We start from the raw sequence: 24,317 nt of genomic DNA on the forward strand, positions 1-24,317 counted from the left end.
ATTCACCTAGATGTTTAGCACTTTAATTACTAATATCTTTATTTCCTTAGAACAGAGCCTTAACTCATAGGAGACACTAAACACATATTTGATAAATTACAAGTAATGTTCATCATAATGAGTAGCAATATGATTTAAATATAGTTGGATAATTCAGTAGTTTCCCTACATCCTGGTGGTCGGTAGCTATAGAAATGCAAGGAAGCGGAATGAGAGCCCGCACCAGCAAACCTTACTAGACAAGAGTTCAAGTCTTGATACGAAGGCAAAGTCCCTGCTGAGCACCAGAAAAATAAAAGCTCTGAGAAGCTGGGATTGAAATGAGTTCTGAATTTGATGGAGGTAGAGTTAACGAGTGATGTCTCCCTCAGTCACTGCCCTTCAGCCCCAGTTTCAGGATCTGGTAAGATGACTTGCAAGGACATAATGGCATAGTGTGTCACACACTGTGTTATGAGGAGAGCTGGTTAGAGTACCATCTTCTCAATTTTGTTTTCAGTAGTCTTCTCTAGATTTCTAGCTAAAAAAAAAAAAGAGGCCCAGTACAGTAACACAGGCCTTTAATACCAGCACTCAAGAGGCAGAGGCACATGGATCTTTGTATGTTTAAGTCCAGCCTGATCTATTTAGGGAGTTTCAATTTCTTAATCTTATAAAAACTAAGTTTAAAATTTATAATTAACTCTCTGTATCTTTTCCAATATAATGATACTTGTGCTAGGAATGTAGCCCGAAAAAAGACCCAAAGGCTCCTGCATCTTTGGTGGCTTCAGTTGGTGGTCCTTCCACGAGCTCCAGTACATCCATCATTGCCTCAGCCAGCTCTAGCTCAGCACCAGCCCAAGAAACCATCTGCCTCGATGACTCCCTGGATGAAGACCTTTCTTTCCACTCATCTTCACTGGATCTTGTATCTGAAGCTTTAGCTGCCATCAACAATGGGAACAAGGGCCCCTCAGTTGGCTCAAGGCTAAATGTGCCAACTACAAAACCTCGTCCAGGACTGAGAGAAGAAAAACTAGCAAGTATCATGAGTAAGTTACCACTGGCTACTCCCAAAAAACTAGATTCTACTCAGACTGCACACTCATCAAGTCTTATTGCTGGTCACACGGGGCCAGTACCAAAGAAACCCCAGGATTTAGCTCATACGGGCATTTCTTCAGGCCTTATTGCTGGTTCTTCAATTCAGAACCCTAAAGTTTCCTTAGAACCTTTGCCAGCCAGGCTACTCCAGCAAGGACTGCAAAGGTCAAGCCAGATACATGCTTCGTCCTCTTCTCAGACTCATGTCTCCTCCTCCCAAGCCCAAGTTGCTGCCTCCTCTCATGCTCTGGGAACATCAGAGGCCCAAGATGCTTCTCCGTTAACACAAGCAACAAAGGTGCACCAGCACTCAGCTGTCCAGCAGAACTATGTGTCTCCATTACAAGCCACCATTAGTAAATCACAGACCAACCCAGTGGTGAAATTAAGTAATAACCCCCAGCTTTCCTGTTCGTCCCAACTACTCAAGACTTCAGATAAGCCACTGATGTATCATCGCCTCCCTTTGTCTACCCCATCACCTGGAAATGGGTCTCAGGGGCCCCACCCCCTGGTTTCTAGGACAGCACCGAGCACCACTACCTCCAGTAATTATTTAGCCAAGGCTATGGTGTCACAAATCTCCACCCAGGGTTTCAAATCTCCCTTCTCAATGGCTGCATCTCCCAAACTTGCTGCATCTCCCAAACCTGCCACATCCCCCAAACCTTTGTCCTCACCTAAGCCTTCTGCCTCACCCAAGCCCTCTCTGTCAGCTAAGCCTTCAGTATCAACTAAACTTATTTCTAAATCCAACCCAGCTCCCAAGCCTGCTGTATGCCCGACTTCTTCCAGTCCAAACACACTAGTAGCCCAGAGTAGCCATCCCTCAACTAACAACCCCGTCCATAAACAGCCCAGTGGAATGAACATCAGCAGACAGTCTCCCACTCTGAATTTGTTGCCCTCAAATCGCACTTCTGGCCTTCCATCTACAAAAACTCTTCAGACCCCTTCTAAATTAACAAACTCATCATCCACTGGAACTGTTGGGAAGAACAGCTTGAGCGGAATTCCAATGAATGTACCTGCCAGCAGAGGTAGCAACCTTAACTCAAGTGGAGCTAATAGGACTAGTCTATCTGGGGGAACAGGAAGTGGAACACAGGGTGCTACTAAACCGTTGTCTACTCCACACAGACCAACCTCTGCCTCAGGGTCTTCAGTGGTAACAGCCAGTGTGCAGGTATGTATGTGATGTGCATTCATGTGATAAATGTAAGATTGAGCAAGCTTCCTAAGTCACCTTAATGACTTCCCATATGACATACACAATGTATAGAATGTGCTTATGCTAGGCTGATAACAGCTATGGCCATGGATTGTTCTCAGTGTTGACATCATAGTGCTGGGTGAGGTTTTTGTTGGGATGTGTGTTTTTTATTTTTTTCAACCAAGTATCATTAATCTTTGTGTATGGTGCCATATACCTGTAATCCTAGCACACAGAAGGGTGAAGCAGGAAGAACTCAAGTTGAAGGCCAGCCTGGGCTATATACAGGGAATTCTAAGCTAACCTGGGCTGCACAACAAAGTCTTGCTAAAAATAAAAACTTTAGAAGGTAGGATGGGAACTTGGGGTTGTTAGCTCAGTGTCTTTATAACACGTGTGAAACCCCAGGTTCAGTCCCCAATATCAGGAAAAGACTCAGATTTACCTTAACGTTTGTTTTGGAAAACAGAACTTGAGTTTATATTTAAAACTTTTTCTCTTAGCCAGACATGCTGGCACACTCCTACAATTCCAACTCTTGAGAGGTAGAGGCCTAATGACCAGAAGTTCAGAGTTACCCTTGGTTCCGCAGTCAAGTTTGAGGCCGGTATATATAGGCTGTATGATACCCTGTTGAGGGTAAAAAATCTTCGCAATCTCTATCTTTTACTTAAAGCAAGAACAAAAAGTATTAGTGCAGAAATTTAAACATACTCAGTTATCTCCCTCCCTTTTCTTCTGTCTTTATAAATGTGTATGGGGGCATGATGTTGGGTGTAATGCTTAAGAAGGCCAGAGAGGGCGACTGATCCCTGGATCTGGAGTTAACAGGCAGGTGTCAGCCCTGGCTTGAGTGCTAGGAAGCAACCTCTGGTCCTCTGAAAGAACAAGTGCTCTTAACCATTGATCCAGATTTTTTGTTGTTGTTGTTTATTTAATCAGATTTATACATTTGTCTTTTCTTTAAAATTTTATCCTCTCCAAATTTTTATGTTACATTAACTTTTTAGTTATACATGTATAATTCTGTCCACTTAATGTTGGAATACCTGCATACCATGGTTTCCCAATGGTTTGTCAAGTTTTAGTGTAAACATGCCTCTCTCTGTTAGCCAAGGTCTTTGCTAGAAGAGGCATAGATGGTATTTACTTCACCATTGCTCTCTCAGACTTAATCTCTCCTTTCTGTGTTGTAACACACGAGGGGAGACTTGCACTTCAAATTCATTGCTTAGTGTTTAGGATTATTTTATTCTCCATGTAAGTAATGTGTTTTGTCTGCTGAAATAGCTAGAAAATTTACCTTTAAACCCCAGTATTCTTAGACTATAGCTATGTTTATCTAGTTTTCATTAATTTTCCTACTTAGAACATAGTGAGCCTCAGACCTGGCTATTTTTTCAGCTCAAGAATATCTTATTCTTGGCCAGCGAGATGGTTGAATGGGTAACAGTGCCTGCTGCCAGGCCTAATGATTTGAGTTTGATCCCTGGAAACTCAGGCAGTATAAGGAGAACAGATTCCTGAAAGTCATCCTCTGACCTATGTGCACATACATGGTAACATAGTTCTCCCAACTCAAGAAGAAATGTCATTTTAAGAAGTTTTTTTTTTAAAAAAAAAAGCAAAGACTGTATTATTTTATGTTTGGTAATTGTTTCTGATCCAATGCTTTGCTTAGACAATGGACATTTGTATACAGATCAGACTGGCCCAGACCTGCTGTACCCCTACCTGTCCCTGAAACGGAGATTCCTGGCATGTGCTGCCACACCCCACTTAGGTTATTCTGAGAACTTTGTTCTTTTTAAAAAGAGGATCTCACTCTGCCGCCCAGGCTACTGCAGCATAAGCTGCTGGGTGGCAGCCTTGGACTAGCACATCTAATTTGTTGTTCATCTATTTTTTTGGCTCTAACTTCTATGCCATCTTGTATTGTGTTCATTTCTCTACCTTCACTATATTTTGAGGCTTTCAAAGATTTAATTCTTCACATTAATGATGTGTGATTTTTTTTTTCCTCCTGGAAGTAATACATTGTCACTGTGAGCAAATTTAGAGACAAAATTAAAACCACCTATGCCCACCACGTTTCATATGTAGGGTATTTTAAGGCTGTTCTAAAAAAAAACTGTCTTATACAATGTCATGTTATAAATATATATTTATGATATACAAGCACTTAGGTCCTAAGTCTTTAAGAACATGACTCTGGTTTGGGAAATGAGCTGTCTACAGCAATGCTTTAACTTCATGCTGCTCCAGTTTTTGTGCATTAGGAATTTAATGAAAAGCTTTCCCCTTACTATTTGTAGGGGCTTCATGCAGTTTAGTATAGTGTAAGACTTGGTGTTGAATACACTTGATAATACCAAGTTATCATTCTTGTACTCACATGGGTTCAGGATTGCATACTAATGTAGAACAAGTTCAGTTTACTACACATATGGATGTTTAGTCTTTTAAACATCTTTTCATAATAAGGAAATAAAGCTGAGTGAGTGTTCGTCATCTGCATCCTAGCCCAGGAGTCAGGACGATCACTTGAGCCCGTAAGTTTAAGACCAACCTAGGCAAGATACCAACCGTATCTCAAAGAGAGCGGGAAAGACAAAGGGGGAGAGGTGAACAGCGAAGCTCAAATGCTGATAGTGGGGGTTGTTGGTTACACTTGTTCCTCATAGATAATTTGTGAATTAGTCTTTACTAATGTTCAGACTTGCTAAAACAGCAATTCTTTCTAAAATTAACCTTTAATTTGGTCAAAGGAAAAAAGAAATGGAATTCTAAAAAAAAGTGATAGTTCCTGGCCCCATACCTCCTTATTATCCATACTTTTGGTTTTTCGAAACAGGGTTTCTCTGTGGTTTTGGAGCCTGTCCTGGAACTAGCTCTTGTAGACCAGGCTGGCCTCAAACTCACAGAGATCCTCCTGCCTCTGCCTCCCGAGTGCTGGGATTAAAGGCGTGCGCCACCACCGCCCGGCTTATCCATACTTTTGTTCTTTCTGAGACAAGACTTTTGACAAGGCCACTACCAGGGTTATAAACATGCACCACCGTATAATAACAACCAGGTATGGTCTGGCTTACCTTCAATACCAGGCAGAAACAGGTGGATCTCTGTGAGTTTGAGTCTAACTTTATCTTCATAGTGAGTTCCCAACCAGTCAGGACTACATAGGGAGACCCTGTCTCAAAAAAGAATGAAGAAATGAATGATAAACTCTTAATTTCATGAATGTTACCATTATGTTACCTTGTCATTTTCATTATGAAAATAAGAATTACAGTTCTTCTTAGCTGTACCATTTTGCTGAAATAGTAATCAGATTTTGGTTAAATCTTCCATGACATAAGTATTTGTTTCATTGTCAGAGTTATGACTTCATTTACTTTCTTATAAAATGGTAAGGGAGTTTTCTATACTTAAAAATTGGCTTTGTGTCGGTTTTTTATGTCATTGCCTTCAAGGGTCTGGTTAAATTGTCCTTCACCTTTTTTCATCTCTAAAATCTACCTGACCATCTTGTATTTGATTATCATTTATCCTAAAAGAAGCCATTCACTGTCTTAAGAATAGTTGATCTGTCAGCAAGAAAGCTGCATGACAAAAATGCATGTTCCTGACAAGTTCCTTCCCGGTACTCTACCACTCTTGGGTCACTGTATGACTTGGAAACCCCAAGATTCCTGCTTTCTTTGGTCTGTTTTTCTGTCTTACTGGTTTGACTAAAGAAAAAGTCAACAGTTGATTAATGTCACGTCGCCTCTGCCACTGGTAGTTGTTTTCATATGACATAGCAGCTCTGAAGCCTTCTCAGCTGTTTGTGGCCTCCGGGTATTATTAAACACAGGTGCTTAAAGCGATGTTCCTTCATGAGGGGAGTACATTTGGTATCCGGTCTTGTGAAGCCTGCATTTCCTGTCTACAAGGGATCTGCAGTGCTAACCACAGCACAGTGGAAAAGATGGGTCGTTTAACAAAGGCTGAGAGTGAAAATATTCCTAAGTCCAAGCTCTGTCTACTTTCCTTACAGAACGGTCTTCCTCTTTATTGCGCTTCAACTTACTTTGTATTTGTTACTTTATGACTCTAAAAGCCATCATTCAGTGAGCAAATTGAGTGCCATGTGCCAGGCTCTGTTCTATGTGCTGGGGAACCAGGGTGAATAACATACTACATCTGCTCTTGTGGAGCATATATTCTAGATAAGCTAAATATCAGTTTTATTTTAAAAAGAAAGAAGCATGTGCTATGAAAAAAATGTTAAAAATTGATTGTTGATAACATAAGGGACTACAGAAGACCTATGAAAGGAAATACTATTTTATTTGAGCTGAGAGTTGAAATAACAGGGCATAGCCATGCATAAAGAAGACAGAAAATTGGTATGAGCTAGAGGAAACAGCAATATAAAAATGCTGAGATGAATATAAAAAGAGCCTGAGATGAAAGCCCGTGTGTGTGTGACCTAACTATGAGGATAAACCTACACTAGGTCAAGGGGGCCTGATAAGGGACAGTAAGGATTTGAGGTTTATTTTGTGAAGAAGGGAACCTGTTGGAAGGTTTTAACCAGAAGAACAGTCTGGCTACATGTCAGAATATTATTCTAGGTGAATAGGAAACAGCTGTCACACCAAACAGCTTTATAGGATCAGGTGCCTACCTGAGGAAAGCAGTTTCCATTCATAAAAAACATGTCTGATTATGGACACTATATATATAGTCTGCTTATCTAGCCAATGTTGACAGCCTTTCTATGCTCCCAGATATTATAAAAGTGGGATTTTCTACTTCTGAAAGTGCCTAAACGCTTAAATGTCAGTGTAACATTGAGGTCTCTTGGTAATTCTAACTTAGTCATAAACAAAATTAGGTTTGAAAAATTCTTAAAAAGTATAAAATATGAGTTATAGAATATTTTTTAATTGCTGGTATTCAAATTATTTTTAAAATTTGGAATTTGTCCTAATTTATGTTCTCTATCTGTTGTAATGCTTCAGTTAGACTCTTGGAGAAAGGCTTTAAAAGGTTCAATCATTTGCGTTATTTACTGTTTTTCACTGAGAGAAAATTTGGGGCACAACCTTGGAGATTATCTTGACTACAATAGACTTATGTCTAAAATGAAGGAACCATACTTGCTTACTTTTTAAACTTTTTTTATTATGTATTCAGTGTTCTGCCTCTATGTATGTCTGTAGTCCAGAAGAGGGCACCAGATGGTTCCTGGGAATTGAACTCAGGACCTCTGGAAGAGCAGTCAGTGCTCTTAACCATCTCTCAAGCTCTTGCTTACCTTTTTTTTTTTTTAAGATTTATTTATTTATTTAATGTATATGAGTGCTCTGTCGACTTTATGCCAGAAGAGGGCATCAGATCACACTAGAGATGGTTGTGAGCCACCACCACACCATGTGGTTGTAGAAATTGAATCCAGGACCTCTGGAAGAACAGCCAGTGCCCCTAGCCACTGAGCCATATCTCAAACCCGCATTCTTGCTTACTTTTAAACTGATACGGGATCCTTTTTATCCTGGTCACTTTAAGACAGTAGTGTTTGTAACTGGATATTTTTTCTTAAATGTACCCACTGTGTATCATAAGAGGTATAGTAGAGAGAAGGGCTGGCCACTCTTCAAGGTGTCTGTAACAAGTGTTGAGGATTACTGCTTGGGTGGAAAGAGAAGGTTGGGTGAAGAAGAAACTCCTTTAGTTTATGAGGCCTGCAGACTAAGGTTGATGTCCCAAACTCCTGGAAAAAGAAGTGTTTGCTGATGGCAAGACAGTGGAGGGTGGGGACCAGGTGAGTCCAGTTTGGACAGGTCAGGCTAGCTGAGTGTTAGAAACCCATGTGGTGATACTCACTAAACTCTGGTTCACAGGATTAAAGTTGAGGTGACAGGTCAGAACTGAGCTTATAATAACACAGGAGATGTGCAAAGTGGAGAAATGAAGTTGTGGAACTTAAATAAGATGACTTCTTGAGAGTGATCTCACTTTTTGTTCAGCAGTGGTGTTAACCTTGAGGTGCCACATATGTATGGGAAAGTTCCATATATTTTCTTACATGTTACGAAATAAAACCTTTAGCTTTTCCCATGTGTGGTGGTATCTGAGACATGCCTGTAATCATCGTAGTTAAGAGGCTGAGGCTGGGATACTCGGATTTCAAGGTTTTGGTTTTTTTTTTTTTTTTATGTTACGTAATGAGTTCCAAGCCAGCCTGAGATACATAATGAAATGCTGTTTGAAAAATAAAACATCAACCTTTAATTAATGATGTTTTTGGTAGAAATAGCACACAAACCAACAATATCTAATATGTATCGTTAACTTAAGAAAAAAGCTTTTTGGGGCTAGAGAGATGGCCCAGAGGTTAAGAGTACTGGCTACTCTTCCAAAGATCCTAACTTAATTCCCAGCAACCACATGGCAGCTCACAACCATCTATAATGAAATCTGATTCCCACTTCTGGTGTGCAGGCAGAACACTGGGTATAATAAATACAATAAATATAATAAATAAATAAATCTTTAAAAAAGAAAGAAGAAAAGAACGACAAGGCTTTTTGGAAATTCTACCTGGCCTGAACTTGCTATGTAGACCAGGCTGGCCTTGAACTCAAAGAAAGCTGCCTGCCTCTGCCTCCCAAGTGCTGGAATTAAAGGCATGTGACACCTCCACTGGCCATCTCTAGTTTCTAAATTTAAAAAAAAAAAAAAAGGAAATAAAATTCTGTTTTATTGACCACAGTTGAAACTATCAATTTTTTAGCTGAGGAAGCATTGTAGTCTACAAAAGAAAACTACAGTGGCAGGACAGTAGTATGTAATGTTTGCGTCTGAGAAAGTTGGGTGTGTACATAAATGTTGATGATAAGTGCCCATCATGAAGAAATAGCAGAAGTGGAAAAAAATCTTGTCGCATAGAAAGCCATTGGAAATACTGAATTAGCTCAAATATATTTATTTGAGTGTACTTAACTAGTTTCCCATAGAAGCACATCGACATTAGCAGATTTCTGATTCATCATTCAGGACCTCAAAACTCACATAAAGAAATGAGAAAATGCTTTATACTTTGAAAGTCTGATTTCAGAAAAGTGATGTAATGAAAACCAGTTTTAGTGGTTCTGGAGAGATAGTGTGGAAAATGAAGGTTGTCATTCAGTATTGATTTTTGAAAAGGATTACAAATAAGATTAGATTATGACTGGGAGATGGAAAAGATGCAGAAATAACAGTGGAGTTGTAGAAAGAGGGAGAAAGAATGTTGTGGGAGGCTTCAGTTGGCGCCCTTTGTGGTATAGGTTGGGAAGTGTGCAGCTCTGGGGAAGCACAGGTAAGACCAAGGATGAGGAGTGCTCAGGGGTCCTCATCTGTGTCAGGTGCCGTGACGAAAGCACAGTAGATGGGAGCAGCAGCTGTAGGCCTTGGGCCAGGAAAGAGTCTGCGGAGTCCCAGGACATTGACTCGAATTACTCCTTGTGATTCATATCTGTAGTTTTGGAAGGAGAAGTAGAGAAAGGAAGATTGAGGCTTACAAGCAAGAATGGGCATTGAACAGCTAAGAAGCAAACTACAATGCTAATACAAGAACTGTACATACAAAAGTTTTCAAATGTTGTTTGCAGATTTTCAGAAGCATTATTAGTAACTCTCTGGATTATATTTTTCACTTCAGTCTTAATTTTTCTCTCATTTGTTAGAACAGATAAAGACACAGTCTTACATCCATGAAGATGTTAAATCAGCTTAGGTGCAATGCTTTATTTCTTATCTATTTTGACCCCTGGTTTCTACACAGTCCACAACAGGAGCATCATTATTGGCTAATGCCTCACCTCTGACTCTCATGACATCACCTTTGTCTGTAACAAATCAAACTGTGACTCCTTTTGGGATGCTGGGTGGCCTTGTTCCAGTGACCATGCCCTTCCAGTTTCCCTTGGAGCTACTTGGCTTTGGAACGGACACAGCTGGAGTGACAACCACCTCGGGATCTACCTCAGCCGCTTTCCATCACAGCCTAACTCAGAGTAAGTGGGGCTCTGTTTCAAATGAACTAATGGACCGTCCACCCACATTTCTGTTATAAAGTATGTAGAAGAAAGTCAACATGGGGGATTTCTTAGCATAGTCATGGCTGTACTCTTCACATGCGTGTGCTGTAGTGTTAGAAAACTCTGGAGCTGGGGCTCAGGCCGGCATTAGAGAAGACAGAGTCTTACTGAGTTTGAGTTAAGGGGGCCCACATGTAAAGATAACTGACAAGTCTGTTTCCCTCTCAGATTTACTAAAGAGTTTACAGCCGGGAACTCAGCATGCAGCAACACTTTCCCACTCACCTCTGCCTACACACTTACAGCAAGCATTTAATGGTAAGCAAGCTGCTTGTTCCTATTGTGTATAACTGAGTATAGATGCTGATTAAAGTTTCTTCAAACAGTGTGAATAAAATGTCAAAACATTGGGGGTTTTCATTTACCTGGATCCTCAGTGGCAACAGACACTTTTTTCTTAAGAAAAAAGGATAAATGAGATCTATTAGACACATGGGGAAAGAATTTTATTATATAGACATGTTGCCTAATCAAGAATTCATAAAATAATTATCCAAAGTCCTAGATGTTGACAAGAAGGTTCAGCAGGTTAAAGTCCTTGAGTTTTGTCCCCAGAAACCACAAAAAAAGGTAAAGGGACCAATTCCACAAAAGTATCCTCTTCACATGAACACTCTGGTATGTGTGCCCACACATACATGCACACATACAAGGTGTTTTGAAGTCATACTCAAGTCATAGCAGTTAAAATCATTTAATGCTCTTACAGTTCAGTTCCCAGCATCTACGTGGCATCTCATAGCCATCTGTGACTTTAGGGGATATTATGCCCTCTTTTGGCCTTCATGGACACCAGGCACATACATACAGGCAAAATACCCATACAAGTGAAAACAAAACTAAAACTGTCTTTACACTAGTTTACTCTTGGGCATAGGGCAGAAACTGGAGCTGTGCATCAGTCTGGAGGCAATAGGCTATCATCAATTTCATGGTCATTCCTGTGATCAGCTGCCCAAGACTCATTCTTGAGAAAAGGAACATAAACCCCATCTGACCTTCCTGCTCTTGATTGGGCTTGAATATATTCCTGTTCTGGGATCCAGATGGGGACAGGAGCTCTTGATGATTGTCATGAATGTGACCGCCTACAAGGAAGTAGACAACCAGAATTCTTGATGGTTCCATCTCTATGGGAGCTATCTCATATTTGGTCAACCCTACTCTCCCAGCACAAGAAAAAGATGAGTATTTTCCAAATAACTGAAGTTTAATGTTTAAAACTCTTCATTTAAAAAATTGGATGTAAGCCGGGCGGTAGTGGCGCACGCCTTTAATCCCAGCACTTGGGAGGCAGAGGCAGGCGGATCTCTGTGAGTTCGAGACCAGCCTGGTCTACAAGAGCTAGTTCCAGGACAGGAACCAAAGGCTACGGAGAAACCCTGTCTCGAAAAATTTAAAAAAAAAAAAAAAATTGGATGTGAGGCCTTAAAACTCTTTGGATTTCCAGTTGTAGAGCTGCCAGTCTGAAAAACTTCACCATCACTTCTCTCACCCCACACTGAAGATAAAGAAGGTGTCTCAATAGCTGTCCTATGGGATCTAATAACAGTAACTGATTGAAAGAGTCTCAGCTGGTAAACAGAGGTCAAAAAGGTTGTCTTTGCTTTTGTTTTCAGAGACAGGGTCTCTCTGTGTAGACTTGGCTGCCTGGGAACTTGCTTTATAGATCATTCTTGCCTTGAACTCACTATGTGCTGTGTGCCACCAAGCGTGAGTGGCACAAATAATAAATATTTGTGGTCTGCAGTTGTTAAAGTCATTTAGTCTTTTTTTTTTACAACTACTTAAATCATTGTCATGTAAAATAGCCACAAATAATTTATAAACAAGCAAGTAAAGCTGGATTCCAATAAAACTCTATTAACAAAAACAGATGATGGGCCAGATTTTGCCATGGGCCATGCTACACTAAACGCTCGTTTAAAGAATTTCAGTCTAGTTGATAGAATTGTTTTATTTCAACAATTAACCAAAGTTATTTTATAATAATCACTAACATTGATATAGTTTTTCTTCTAAGGACAGTGTTTTAATTTTTTTTTAAATGTTTTCTAAGATTCTTGGATATGAGTGAATCTGGCCATGTGACTTATGATCCCTACTCATTCCTCTTCCTTTGAAGAGTTTCCTTCCCATGTTGTTATCTCTCAGGCCTGGCTTGTCATTGAGTCTTTCTTTTCCTTACTAGGGTTCTGCACTTATGGAGACTTTCTATTCTGTTGGCTCTCTGGGTCAGTGGGTCCTACTCTTGCCTGGGTAACCCCTTTTTCTCTCCTACCAGTTATTTTAGAAGGATCACATGGAGTGGGTCCACATTTTCTGTCCACAGTGAAGGACAGTAGCATTAGTAGATATGGAAACTAAGCCGCCCAGCCCCAGCAGCAGTCTCACATCCTGTACCTCAAGGCTAGGACCTGCACAGACGTAGCTGGACTTTCTTTACTACCAATGTGATATGTTCACAATGCTTGGGAATTACCAGATGTCATGTTATTATGGCAAATAACTTCAATTTCACTTACAAGAAAATAAAATTGACCTAGGCTTCCAAAGAAATCAAAAGATGTGGTAGGTCCCTTGAAGATGGGCATTGTGTGATCTGGTTTCTCTGTAATCCAGCATTGGACAAGGTTATGAGGTAAATAAATGGTAAACACCTGCTGGAATAGTTTTTATATAGTTTTCAGTCACTGAGTTTCTACATCGTATGTGTAATCAACTTCTATAATGCCATCATCATGTGAGATAAAGGTTATCTTTTTAGAAATGTAATTCACAATAAACTGATTCTTCTGCTTTTTCTTTTTCCTTTTTTTCTTTTTTACAATATGCCAAACCATATCAATTTGTTTATTTTCTCAGATGGAGGCCAAAGTAAAGGGGACACTAAGTTACCACGGAAATCTCAGTGACTTCCCAGCAATCAAGAGAGGAATCATTTGACTGGCTGATGGGACCTACCTGATGGGAAAGTCTTATGTGGTCACAGGGCTGCTGTTTCTGTCGATGTTTACATTCTTGTCCCAAGCACTGTGGTGAGGAGGAAAAGGAAAGAAAATGTTACTTGAGCAAAGCCAGGTGCAGGAGGAAGAAGTGCTTTTGTGGAAAGTTAGTGACCTTTGGTCTCTTAAAGTTCCCATAGGAACTTTAAAAGAGACTCAGCTGTCAAACCCACAGAAGTATCAATTTGATTTTTTTTTTTTTACCCTGGGGGGAGAAAGAAGGAAGTTGAGAGGATTTGGGTAAATGGCCATCCATCCTGGGGGTTGGATCTGAACACTCTACATAAAAGTGCATAATAAAAGCAACTAAAAAGCAGAATTAACCCAGTTTGAGGAGAATCAGTCATGTCTATGTAGTGGACAGATTTGCTACAGTCAGTTGCATGATGCTCTCCAGACAGTAGCCCAAGAGTACTGTACCCTCAAATGTCCTGAGCAAACTTGAATCTTCTCCAGTATGTAGCAGTTCACAGTGTAAGTCAGTAGACTGAAAATGCTTCAGCAAAGTTGCTGTAGCACAGCGATATATATTACTATATCTTCTAGATTTTTAAAGTAAGGAAAGTGAGCCTGTTGCTCTTAACAGACAAAATGTAGACCCTTTTTGTGAAAGGGTCTATTTCATCCTCCTTCCAGAGTAGGTACTGAACTCCTCTGTGCAGCTGACTGTCGTCCGGTCTGGACTGGTTAGTATTTATTTCTACTGCTGGTGCGCAGAAGTGAGTGCTCACATTTCCTCTTGATCATGGGGTCTTTGCTGTTGGGCTGCTGCTTTGCTGCTCATCTCCTTTGTAGCCTGCCAAGAACTGCAGACGCCCAGTTCCCTCACTGTACAGTGCTCTTTACTAGTGGTACTTTAGGTGATTAGAGCTGTTGATATAAACAGTGTGCACAGCATCTGTTTCTTTGTGGGCCAGCTAAATAGCATATACATAATAGTACACTGTTTTAAAGGGACGAACCCCAGTAAGAGTACTGATGTGCACAAGGGATCACCTTTTATTTCTATCACAGTGAGACTTTATGCCCTATATCCAGTGCAGTAAAAATGTTTCAAGCATTTGGAATCTTAAAGTTTTACTAGAATTTACTTAGAATGCTGATATTCAAGTAAACCTACAGATAATTAAGATTCTTTAATTCTGGTTTCTGTATGTGAATAGAGACAATGAAGGGTGTAAAGGGGAAAACATACAATTCTATTTGGAAACTTATTTTTGCCTCAATTACATTGTGGTGTCCCCTGAATTTTAAACTTCTAAGTGTTTTCAAACTGTCTAAGAGTAGCTCTAAGTGATGTAACTTTAGTCTATATATGATGACAGATTCGTTTATATATGATGACAGACTAGCCTGGTAATAACAAGGTTGCTTTTATATTCTCATTACATGTTACCATGTACGATTAAGTTTATACAGATTAAGAGTGTTAACCAGGCCCAATTTTCCTTTAATAAGCAGAAGTCCCAAGAAGCATCTAGGACTATAATAACCAACCACAGATCTACTCGGATTTTTAATGCCTATAACTTGACTTAAGTCGCATTGGCATGCTTCATAGCCAAAAGTCGATGAATAAATAATTTAAAACTTTAGTTCCAAGAACTTGTTACAGTAAGGGAAAATGATTGTTCAGAAGAACCATTGAAGCTTGGTGTGCTGCCCAGTGCTTGTAATCCCAATACTCAGGAGGCTGAGGCAGGAGGATCTCAGGTTTGAGGCCAGCTTGGAGTATATGTCAGTGAGTCCCAGGCTAATCTGAACTGGGCTAACAATGAGACCCTGTCTCAAAAAAGAAAAGAAATCATTGGTATAATTTCTTGACTATAGTAATTTAGTTTATCAGTAAAACAAATACAGATGCTACATGAGCCCAGTAGATATTTTGGAAAGATACAGGGACGTTGAAGACAGCTTTGACTTGAACTTAGCATGCTAAGTTTCATTTGAAAGGTCTCTTAGAGGAACTTGCTCAGCTCTTGGCTTACTATAGTACCGGGTGACTTCTTTACAGACATGCCTGCTAATACGGCCTGGGCTGCTGTGCTGGAGGTGTGCTTAGGAAGGCGGCCTTTGGCTTCACTTCCTCTACAAAGGAGAAGTCAGTGCGTTTAGTCTCTTCCTGCTGATACCTGTGTGTTTGTGTGTTTACATAGACACACCCATTCATATAAATCAAATGCTATTAAAAGTCAATAATGATAATTGTAGTTTCTTAAATCCATCACTTCTGAACCATACTATATGAAGGCTCTGATGGTTCTTTGCCATCATTAGAAAACAAGATTGGTAATTCTTTTTCCTGTGTCTTTTTATAAAATTCCCTGAAGCCCTGGGCTCTAAGAATATAAGATGTAAAGTATATTCTGTTCCTGTCAGTCTTGGTTCCCTAAGGACTGCTGAGAGATCCCTACTTCAGCAACCCTCTCATGTTATACAGATAAATCAGAGAGAGTCCTTTCTACATGTAAATACATTTCTTTCTATATCATAACATTGAAAATGGTCTCCATACTTTATGGTTACCTGTCTTTACAGTTTTTATTACTAAAAACAAGCGTATAAGTTGGTTATTTTTTAACAGAGACTTGCGACTCATACTGTATTTTTGCACTTAAAGTCAAATTATGTTATTTTTAAAATGGTGAATAACTGGAAAGGATATCTGTAGAGCAGTGTGTATCGCTAAAGAGCATTAGCAAGATCCAAATGCAGAGGTAAATCAGCACACTTAACCCACTCATGGGGTACTTGATTCAGGAAGATTAAGCTATTTGTTTCCAACTGTCTTATATTTGAAATTGCCTTCACTGATGTATAAGCTGTTACTGTACATACAAGGTGATCCTCAGTATTCACAAGCAATAACAGTCAGCAGAGCTGTCCTCGGACAGCAGTGCTGAACCTCAGTTGGAGACTGTTTGGAAGCAAAGTGTCAAGCTCATTGAGAGCCTCCAAAATAAATGCAAGCAATAATTTCTATTAAAGTTAAATTATAATTCTTCTCATGCTTCTGAGAACAGAGTGGGAAATCATGATTTTAAAACAATCTGGAGAAAAGATTTGGGGGGAAAGAAGCCAAGTTTTAATCCATAGTAAGAAAGTCCTTATACTTTGAAGAAATCAGGAAGATTTAATTAGCACATTCTTTCATGCCCACCACCCCTTTGATGGATGTTATTAGCCCAAATTATATTGTTTTGTATCATAGATGCTGAATAAGGCTTATTTGGGTCCCAACACTGGGGGAAGAACCGGGCATATACCCGTTTGAAAACTGTGGGTTTGACACCTGCTTGGAAACAGCTTATTGGAACTGATCTTAACCCAGGATATTTTTTCCCAAAGCAGATCTAAATTGTTTACTATGCAGAGATGGAAAGGGCAGGCACTCCTATTCTCTCTCCTCCAGATGCCCTCTCCCACAACCCTTTCCACCTCTACTTGGCTCAAGACTTTCTGAAATGAAAATTCTACTGTTATTGCAACTGCCATTGGTTATAAGAACTCTGTCCTTTGGGATCGTCTCTAGAACTTATCTGTCCTACTTGCTGCTACATTTGGAAATGAATTTGCCTGTGTTGGTTGACTTTAACTTCTCTGTTTGTAGGAGATTTTGTCATGTCTTTGCTCCCAGTGTAGAACTAGGGTACTTTATTTTAGGAGTGTACTACAAAAGCACACTGGTCCTTGTATTGTTATTATTATCTAGGTTTTGAATTTGTTTCCTTTGTTTGTTGGATTTTGTTTTGTTTAATTTTTCAAATTGAAAATAGAAGAATGACAAAAGTCTATACTGCAGGCCAAACTTGAGAACTGTCCTGTGCTTCAGCACGAGTACTTCTGCTGACCTGATGTTCTCTGAAGGGGCACTTTGACTTTTAGTTGTACATGTGTGACTTTTTGTTTTTGCTTTGGGGGTGCTTTTGGTTTTGTAAAAACAAAGCAGAAAAAAAGTACAGTAGTAGATAAATGATCACAAACATGTTATGCAATTTTATTTTATAAAGTTTTAAGGGAAAAGTTTAACTCCTTGTAAATAATTTCTTATCTCTGGTAAAAATGCTTATATACTCTAAACCATGCTCAGTTCAGGCCTTTGTCTTTGTTAAGTGCCTTTTATTTCTTTGTTTTTCTCCCCTCTTTTGAAACTTTTCAGACACCCTCAAATACATACTGATTAAGTCAAGGGATTCAGGAGAAAGAATCTCAGACTTGCCAAGATCATATCATGTTATAATATTCTTCCTTCTGCTTTGTGTGTGTGGACACAAGTACGAGATGCACAGTGTGTATCTAAAACCAGGAACAGCTGTTCGTGGCAATCTCTCTCAGCACTGCCCTTTTGACATTGCAGAACTTCTGCCCTGTTTGTTCCATTGGTTTGAGTTGATTCAGATGGGCAGATTGGGAAGTAGTCTTTGCACATGATGCTGGCTTCCCCTTCTGAATATCTGTAGAAGTTAATAAGTGTGTGTGTGTGTGTGTGTGTGTGTGTGTATAGGATAATATATATATATAGCATATATGTGTTGGTTATTGCAAGCATAATAAACTCGGTGGACTCGTTGACTTTTTCTGGATGTAATCCACTTCTCTCTACCCTTCAAATTTGGCAGATGTAGTGTGTAAGGAAGCATCAGAATAATAAGAGCATCTTGTGGGCCAATCTGAGATGGTGCCCTATGCAGACAAACACATGGGTGGCTAGAGCTAGAACCATGCAGTGGTATCTGAATACACTTTGAAGGAAGTTAGCACTCGTGTCAATATTAAAAGGTGTTTTCTTCTGGAAAATGATCTTTAAGAAATTATATAGCTGAATACCTTTTAAAACTTCAGTAAGCTTAGAATTTAGATAGTGAAAAAACACTTATAATCTGCAACATACTTGAGATTTTTAATCTCTTTATTTTCCAGATGATTAGATTTTGATCTGATTTTGTGATTATTTAAATATCTTTCTTGAACAAAATAACATAACTTCCAGAATCTAAGATTTATTTATTTATTTTAGATGTGACATGTTGAAAAAGACTAAATTGAACCAATTCTCTGTAAACAGTACAAATATATCTACAAAATACCCCATGTAAGTAAAATTTTAATTGGAAAAGGAGACTTGTGGCTAAAAAAAAGAAGCTCCTGGTAGCAGAACTCTTGTCTGGCAGCCAGGATCAGTAGTGAGTGTTAACTCCTAAACAACTTTATCTAGGGGATGTCATTTAACCTTTGTGCCTCAGATTACCCATGAGACAATTGGGTATAATAATAATTGCCTACCTCCCAGGGATATCAGAGACTTTACTATTTCAAAAATATTTTGAGTTTTTCTAGAACATCCTATATAATTAATAGTATTATCTTGCTGCAGAGGTTGAAAAGCAAATGTTTTCCTTAAAATGGATATAAAGAGCACCCTATGGTCTTTATGTTTAAAAAAATCATTGGAATTTTAATTTAGATGCATATTTGATATTTAAACATACCATATTTATAGTGTGGTAGAATTACTAGTTTCAGGTTAAATCAAAGGGGATGACACCAAGTTTCTTAACTACCAATTGATTGTTTTAAGCTTTTATGATATTATTACCTCGTGTGATATTTTCAAGATAGTCTGGTTTACAGATAAACGATCCTGGCAGGTTATAGCTCCCTCCTCCACCTTCTGAATTTACTTTACTTGTAGTACCTGCTTGGTGGTGGAAACTAAGGTTTTGCGTTTCTAACAGTAAATCAGAGCCTACACACTGCTCCTGTTTCTGTAGGTTTATCCAGCTTTGCCCTGGGGGAGGGAGCTATGTGTACTTTTAACTTAGCAGTTCATGCTTCTTCAGCCCATAAGCAAGTCGGAGCTATCAGCTGCTCAGATGTAGGAAAATGGGAGAAAGAAGACAGGATTTATTTCCTACCAGGAACAGAGGTAGGGATGGTCAGAGTAGAAGGAAACATGATTTCCCTAGCTCCCGGGAGGAGATTAAGATCATTTTATCTCACCTTCTATTAGTGCATAAAACGTTTCTCTTTAAAACAAAGGAACAAATGGATGCAGCAGTTTTTGCTGGGGCTAAATAGTGCGTAAGAGAGAGTGAGTGTGAGGGAGTTTAAATTACAGCAGAGAGACCCGGGTATTGTGTCGAGGAACAGTTACAGCTCAAGCGAGTTAGGAGAAAGCACTGGGCCTAAGCAGCTAGCACATCTGGGCTGACCCCAGAACTGGCTTGGACCTGGTCAGTCTCTAAGCCCTAGGTGTTTGTTATTGTTTTTCTAAAGTCCCTTTTGGCATTTTTATTGATTTTTTTTTCTCCTCCAGATAAGGCCTTAGTTCATAACCTTTAAGTATCAACTATGCAGATAAACATACTCTTTATTTTCTGCATTTCCTTCTTGTTCCTTCTTCAATAAAAAATGTTAAGATTTCAACCCAAAGTAATAAGGTTTAGGGGGTTTGTCGAATGTGTGTGTGTTTCCTCTGGGGAATTATAACAGCAGTCTAAAATAGATGCATTGTCTGTGTTCATCTGTCCTAAAATGTGAACTTTACATAAAAAGCTAGCTGAAGACCCTTTTACCTGTGCAGACCTGGAGTTACTGTCGTGGAGCATGTTTGTGCTTTTATGAAGTCCCCAGTGTGTTGTTGAGAAGTTCAGTGTTTGGTTGACAGAGCTGAAAAGATGGCTAAGACTGATTGAAAAGAGCTTCAAATATTAATGTTGAGTTCTTCGTTTCTTTTGGTCTTTATTCTTGCCTTTGGTGTTGAGCTCTTAAGTTAGCCACTTGTTCCACTACAGTATAAGTTGCTTGTGGTTAGATCTAGGGAGGAAAGGCAGATTGTTTCCACATCCTCTTGCCCGCCACTTTTCTGTCTGCTCTTTGTGCTCCAACACAAAGATAGTATAAGTGGATAGTTTGCATCTTAGCAGAGGGCACAAGCATAGGTTATCTTGAGTTTAGTGGAAATGCCTTCAACAACCTGATGCTAAATGACACTTTTCTCATGCACACTCTTAGTACCATTTGCTTTAAGGTGTTTATTTGTGATCCCCTTGTGTTGTGATGATTCTGCTTCTCTGTGTTTCCTATGTATTTCCATTTCATAGCAGTTGGTATTCAAACTTTGTATACTTTAACACTGCTATCCAAACTGGTCAGGAACACATTTTGAAGTCTCAGTAGTACAATTAAGGTTCTGTATATAGTCCAGAACTTGGGGATTACTGATGATTGGAATATTTTCCTCTTCTCATTTATATTAAAAAAAAATTAGATCTCCTAGGCTGAGGGTGTAGCTCAGTGGTAGAGCTCTTGTCCAGCATTTGCAAAGCCTGGAGGTCCAGGTCCATAATAACAATAAATAGGTCTCATTTTTACATAATACCAGTACCTTTCAAGTTTCATCAGAGGAAATACAGTCTTCATTAGGGCTCATAACAGCCTGCCTTATTTCCATGCCTCCTCTAGAACAGAGCTCTTTTGCTAAGGTTTATCTGAGCCAAGCCGACCTTTAAATCCTTAGTCCCAGTTTTAAGTTCCTTGGAAAACTATCATTTGCCCTCACGTTGCTACAGTTACTTAATTCTGGTTTACCGTGAGTCTGACTGGTGAGTGCTTGGTGGTAGAGGTCTGACTGATGTCAGATAAAATGGCTTCCCTGAGGGAATGTGAAAGTCAGTGGCTCCATCTGTCTTCAAAGTACATTTAGGAATCAACAACTAAGAGAAGCCATTGTCTGCCTGTGTGACAACTTGTGCTTAAAAGTTCACAACCATATTGTGTTTTCTGTACTTAGAGCCATAGACTTTCCTCCTTTCTTGCTTACCTCTACTGTTTGCAGAAACATTATACCCTCTCAGAAAATTGTTTTTTTCTCCCACACTGGCAAAATTACCAAGGATTTGCCCAGTTTTAGCTAGAAACATAAAAAGGGAAATAAATTTTTATCAGTTGGCAAAAGTATTTCTTTTAAATAGAAAGTTGAGCTAACTTTGGAACAGCTTTCTTGATGTTTCAGCTCTGCCTTCATAATAGATTATACATACCTTTTTGACATGTGCTCAGCAAGGGCCTTCTCCCACACAGCCTCCTCTAATTCATAGTTAGCACCAGAGAAGAGACCAAGCTTTGCAGTGACCTGTTGTCAACTGAAATTGAAGAACTGTCTTATTCTAGAAAATATTGGAGTACTAAACCATTCTTGGAGGAGAGTGTGTTCATTTGAGCCTCCCCAAGCTTCCTCTTGTTAAACAGTATCAAACTTTAAGGAGAGGAAAAGAAATCTCTATCTGGTGAAAATTTTGTGCTCCAAATAATGAAATAAAGTATAACCAAGGTGGCTAAGAGTCGGGTATTTTCTCTCTTTGCTGTGAGCAAGGTTTGTTTATGAATGCAAGAACTACCATGGATTGCAGACCTATTTGCTATAACTGGAAAACAAGAGTCTGAATTTTAGTCTGCTGAAACACACATTTCCAACCCTCTTTAAAATTTAGAAAGGGGAGACTTTTCTTTAGTAGCAGAAGGAAAAACAGTTATTTATTCCTGAATGTCCACTCTGCAGAGCTGCTCCCACCAGGGAAACAGTCCCTCCCCTTTCGGCAGCTCCACCCTGCACAGATGCTATCTTGTTTGCAAGCCGTCTCCCACAAAGGAGCCTGAGGAGTCCATGGTCCTTTAGGGGAGATGCCCCAATTACTGTGTTGCATCTACTCTTAGGAAGGTTTTTTTTTTTTTTTTTGCTAACTTGAAGGATTATATGCTGTATTTCAAATAAGTGTGTGACTTAATACTTTGAGACTTTTTTTTTCCCTCTAAAAACTGGACCTGAATGCAAGCTTTGAGTTGGTATTTGTAATAATCTCAGGACCTGAAAGATTGTAGCATTTAGTGTGTCTTAAAAATTATGTACTGTACCAGCCATGGAGTTTTGTAAATATACCTGTCTCCCTTTTTTTGTATTATTTTAGTAAATAAATAAATAAATTTAATAAAAGGGGATGGTGATGACATGTATGTGTTTGTCTGTATGTGCGAGTGTGCGTGCATAAGGCTCTTTTAAGACAAATTGGTGCTTGTTGAATTTCTAGTTAAGCTTAGCAGGAATATGGACAAACTGCTGCTGTTGACCCTGCACTAAGCAAGGAGGATGTCCATCCTGCCTTTCCAGTAGTCTGTCTGCGCAGTACTAGTAAATGGGAAGTAGAATCTAAGCTCTTCTCCACAGCCGTCTTGCTGTTGCGATCTTGATCTAGTTCCGGCACCCTTTAAACTTGGGTACGAAAGTTTCCACCCTTCCCTGATTCCTGGTTTTAGAACTCAACTTTTCTAAGAAAAAAAAAGGCAGGTTTAAAAAAATAACAGCAACAAAAGAACTGCACATTTCATAAGACCCCTGATGAATTTGGGACATGCGAGAACATTCCTAAACGTGAACTTGCCGGCCTGGCCCATGATACACTCCTTCAGTGCAGGGACTCTGTTCATCTTACTTTGCAGCAGCCCTGTTCATATTCCAAGTGTAACTAGCAAACCTATTTTGAAATAAGAGCCTTATTTGATTCAGAATAGATGTTTCCTGTCTATCCTTTGTGACAGGACCTTTTACATGAGTGGGTTTTTTTTTTTCCTTTTGTATATGTTATATGTGTGTTGTATTAAATAAAGAGGACTGTAAATATTACTCCCATGTCTCTTGTTTTACTACGCTAATTTGGGTTTAAATGCTCCACCGTCAGCAGGGGTTGAGACTCTGTATTATACTGTACCTGGGCACCATGGGCAATGGAAGGGCACAGCTTGCTCATTGTGTTCCTAAACAGTTTGCAATCACTTGACAACATACAGTTGTCAAGAATTATTCAAACTTTGTGTACAAAAATGTGCTCCCTTGCCAATGGACATTTGAGTTCTGTTTTAGAGCAACGGGAAGACTCCGAGGAGTAGAGAAAGCTTTAGGTGGACCTCCAAGGACAGGTCAGGAATTGGTAGTCAGGAAGAAGGGGCAAATAGATGTGCTCGAGATGTCCATTTGGGTAGCTGAGAACGGCAGATGGGAGAGTCCTTCCTGTAGGCAACAGCATGGTGTGTGTTGAATGATATGTAACAACGCATAGAAAAAATAGACAGGGACATAGACACCCCCCCCCCAATAAGAATAGTGATTTGAATGCTTGTTTTCATTTTTGGTTTCTTGAAGATGAAAAGGACTTCTAAGATTTCAAATAGCACCAGCGACTTTGAAGTACCAATTAGCTGTGTCTTGCCTGTTAATCCTGTTGGCCTCGGAAGCACTTCTTAACGCCTCCCCAGACCTCCAAAATACCTGAGTTAGTAATTAGGCATGCCAGGCGGTTGTGGCTGGCAGCACTCGGGAGGCAGGCAGGTGGATCTCTTGAGTGTGAGTGCAGCCTGGTCTACAAAGCAAGTTCTAGAACAGCCAGGATTGTTACACAGAGGAAAAATTGACATAATTACTCAATGGCGTCATCTTTTGTCAGTGTATAACTTTGATGTATTAAAGGCACCATTGCATATTATTCTAAGAGTTTATTTTTGCTTACGTATGTGTGTCCACTTGTGGGTATATGAGTGTGCATGTAAGTGCCCATGAAAGCCAAATGAGTATTGTATCCTCTGTAGCCAAAGTTATAGGCAATTGTGGGCCATGTGATGTAGGTGCTGCAAATTGAATTTGGGTCCTCTGGAAGAGGAATGAATGTGCTCTTGGGCACTGAGCCATCTCTCTGGGCCCCTACAGATGCCATTGTCATCAGTCAAGGTATTTAAAAGATCTGTTAGTGGGTCAGCGAGGTGGCTCAGTGAGTAAAGATGCCTGCTGCCAAGCCTAATAGCTCGAGTGTGATCCTTCGCCCACATGATGGA

The 24,317-nt window shown here is 39.6% G+C and overlaps 1 protein-coding gene across 4 annotated transcripts in view; it reads left to right on the forward strand.

Moving 5' to 3' along the window:
• The window catches only part of Ubn2 (ubinuclein 2), a 64,168-nt gene extending 41,059 nt beyond the window's left edge, over positions 1-23,109 (forward strand). For all 4 annotated transcript variants that reach the window (XM_041675785.1, XM_041675787.1, XM_041675788.1 and 1 more), the window contains 4 exons: positions 722-2,272; positions 10,116-10,347; positions 10,600-10,689; positions 13,297-23,109. In XM_041675785.1, the coding sequence (XP_041531719.1) occupies positions 722-2,272; positions 10,116-10,347; positions 10,600-10,689; positions 13,297-13,346 (1,923 nt within the window). In that variant the 3' untranslated portion in view covers positions 13,347-23,109. The remainder of the gene's footprint in view (positions 1-721; positions 2,273-10,115; positions 10,348-10,599; positions 10,690-13,296) is intronic.
• Positions 23,110-24,317: the final 1,208 nt, after the last annotated feature.

The sequence above is a fragment of the Microtus oregoni genome, unplaced genomic scaffold (genome assembly GCF_018167655.1).
Source record: "Microtus oregoni isolate MIOR12 unplaced genomic scaffold, Mior012 000026F_ref0000081, whole genome shotgun sequence".
Taxonomy (NCBI): Eukaryota; Metazoa; Chordata; class Mammalia; order Rodentia; family Cricetidae; genus Microtus; species Microtus oregoni.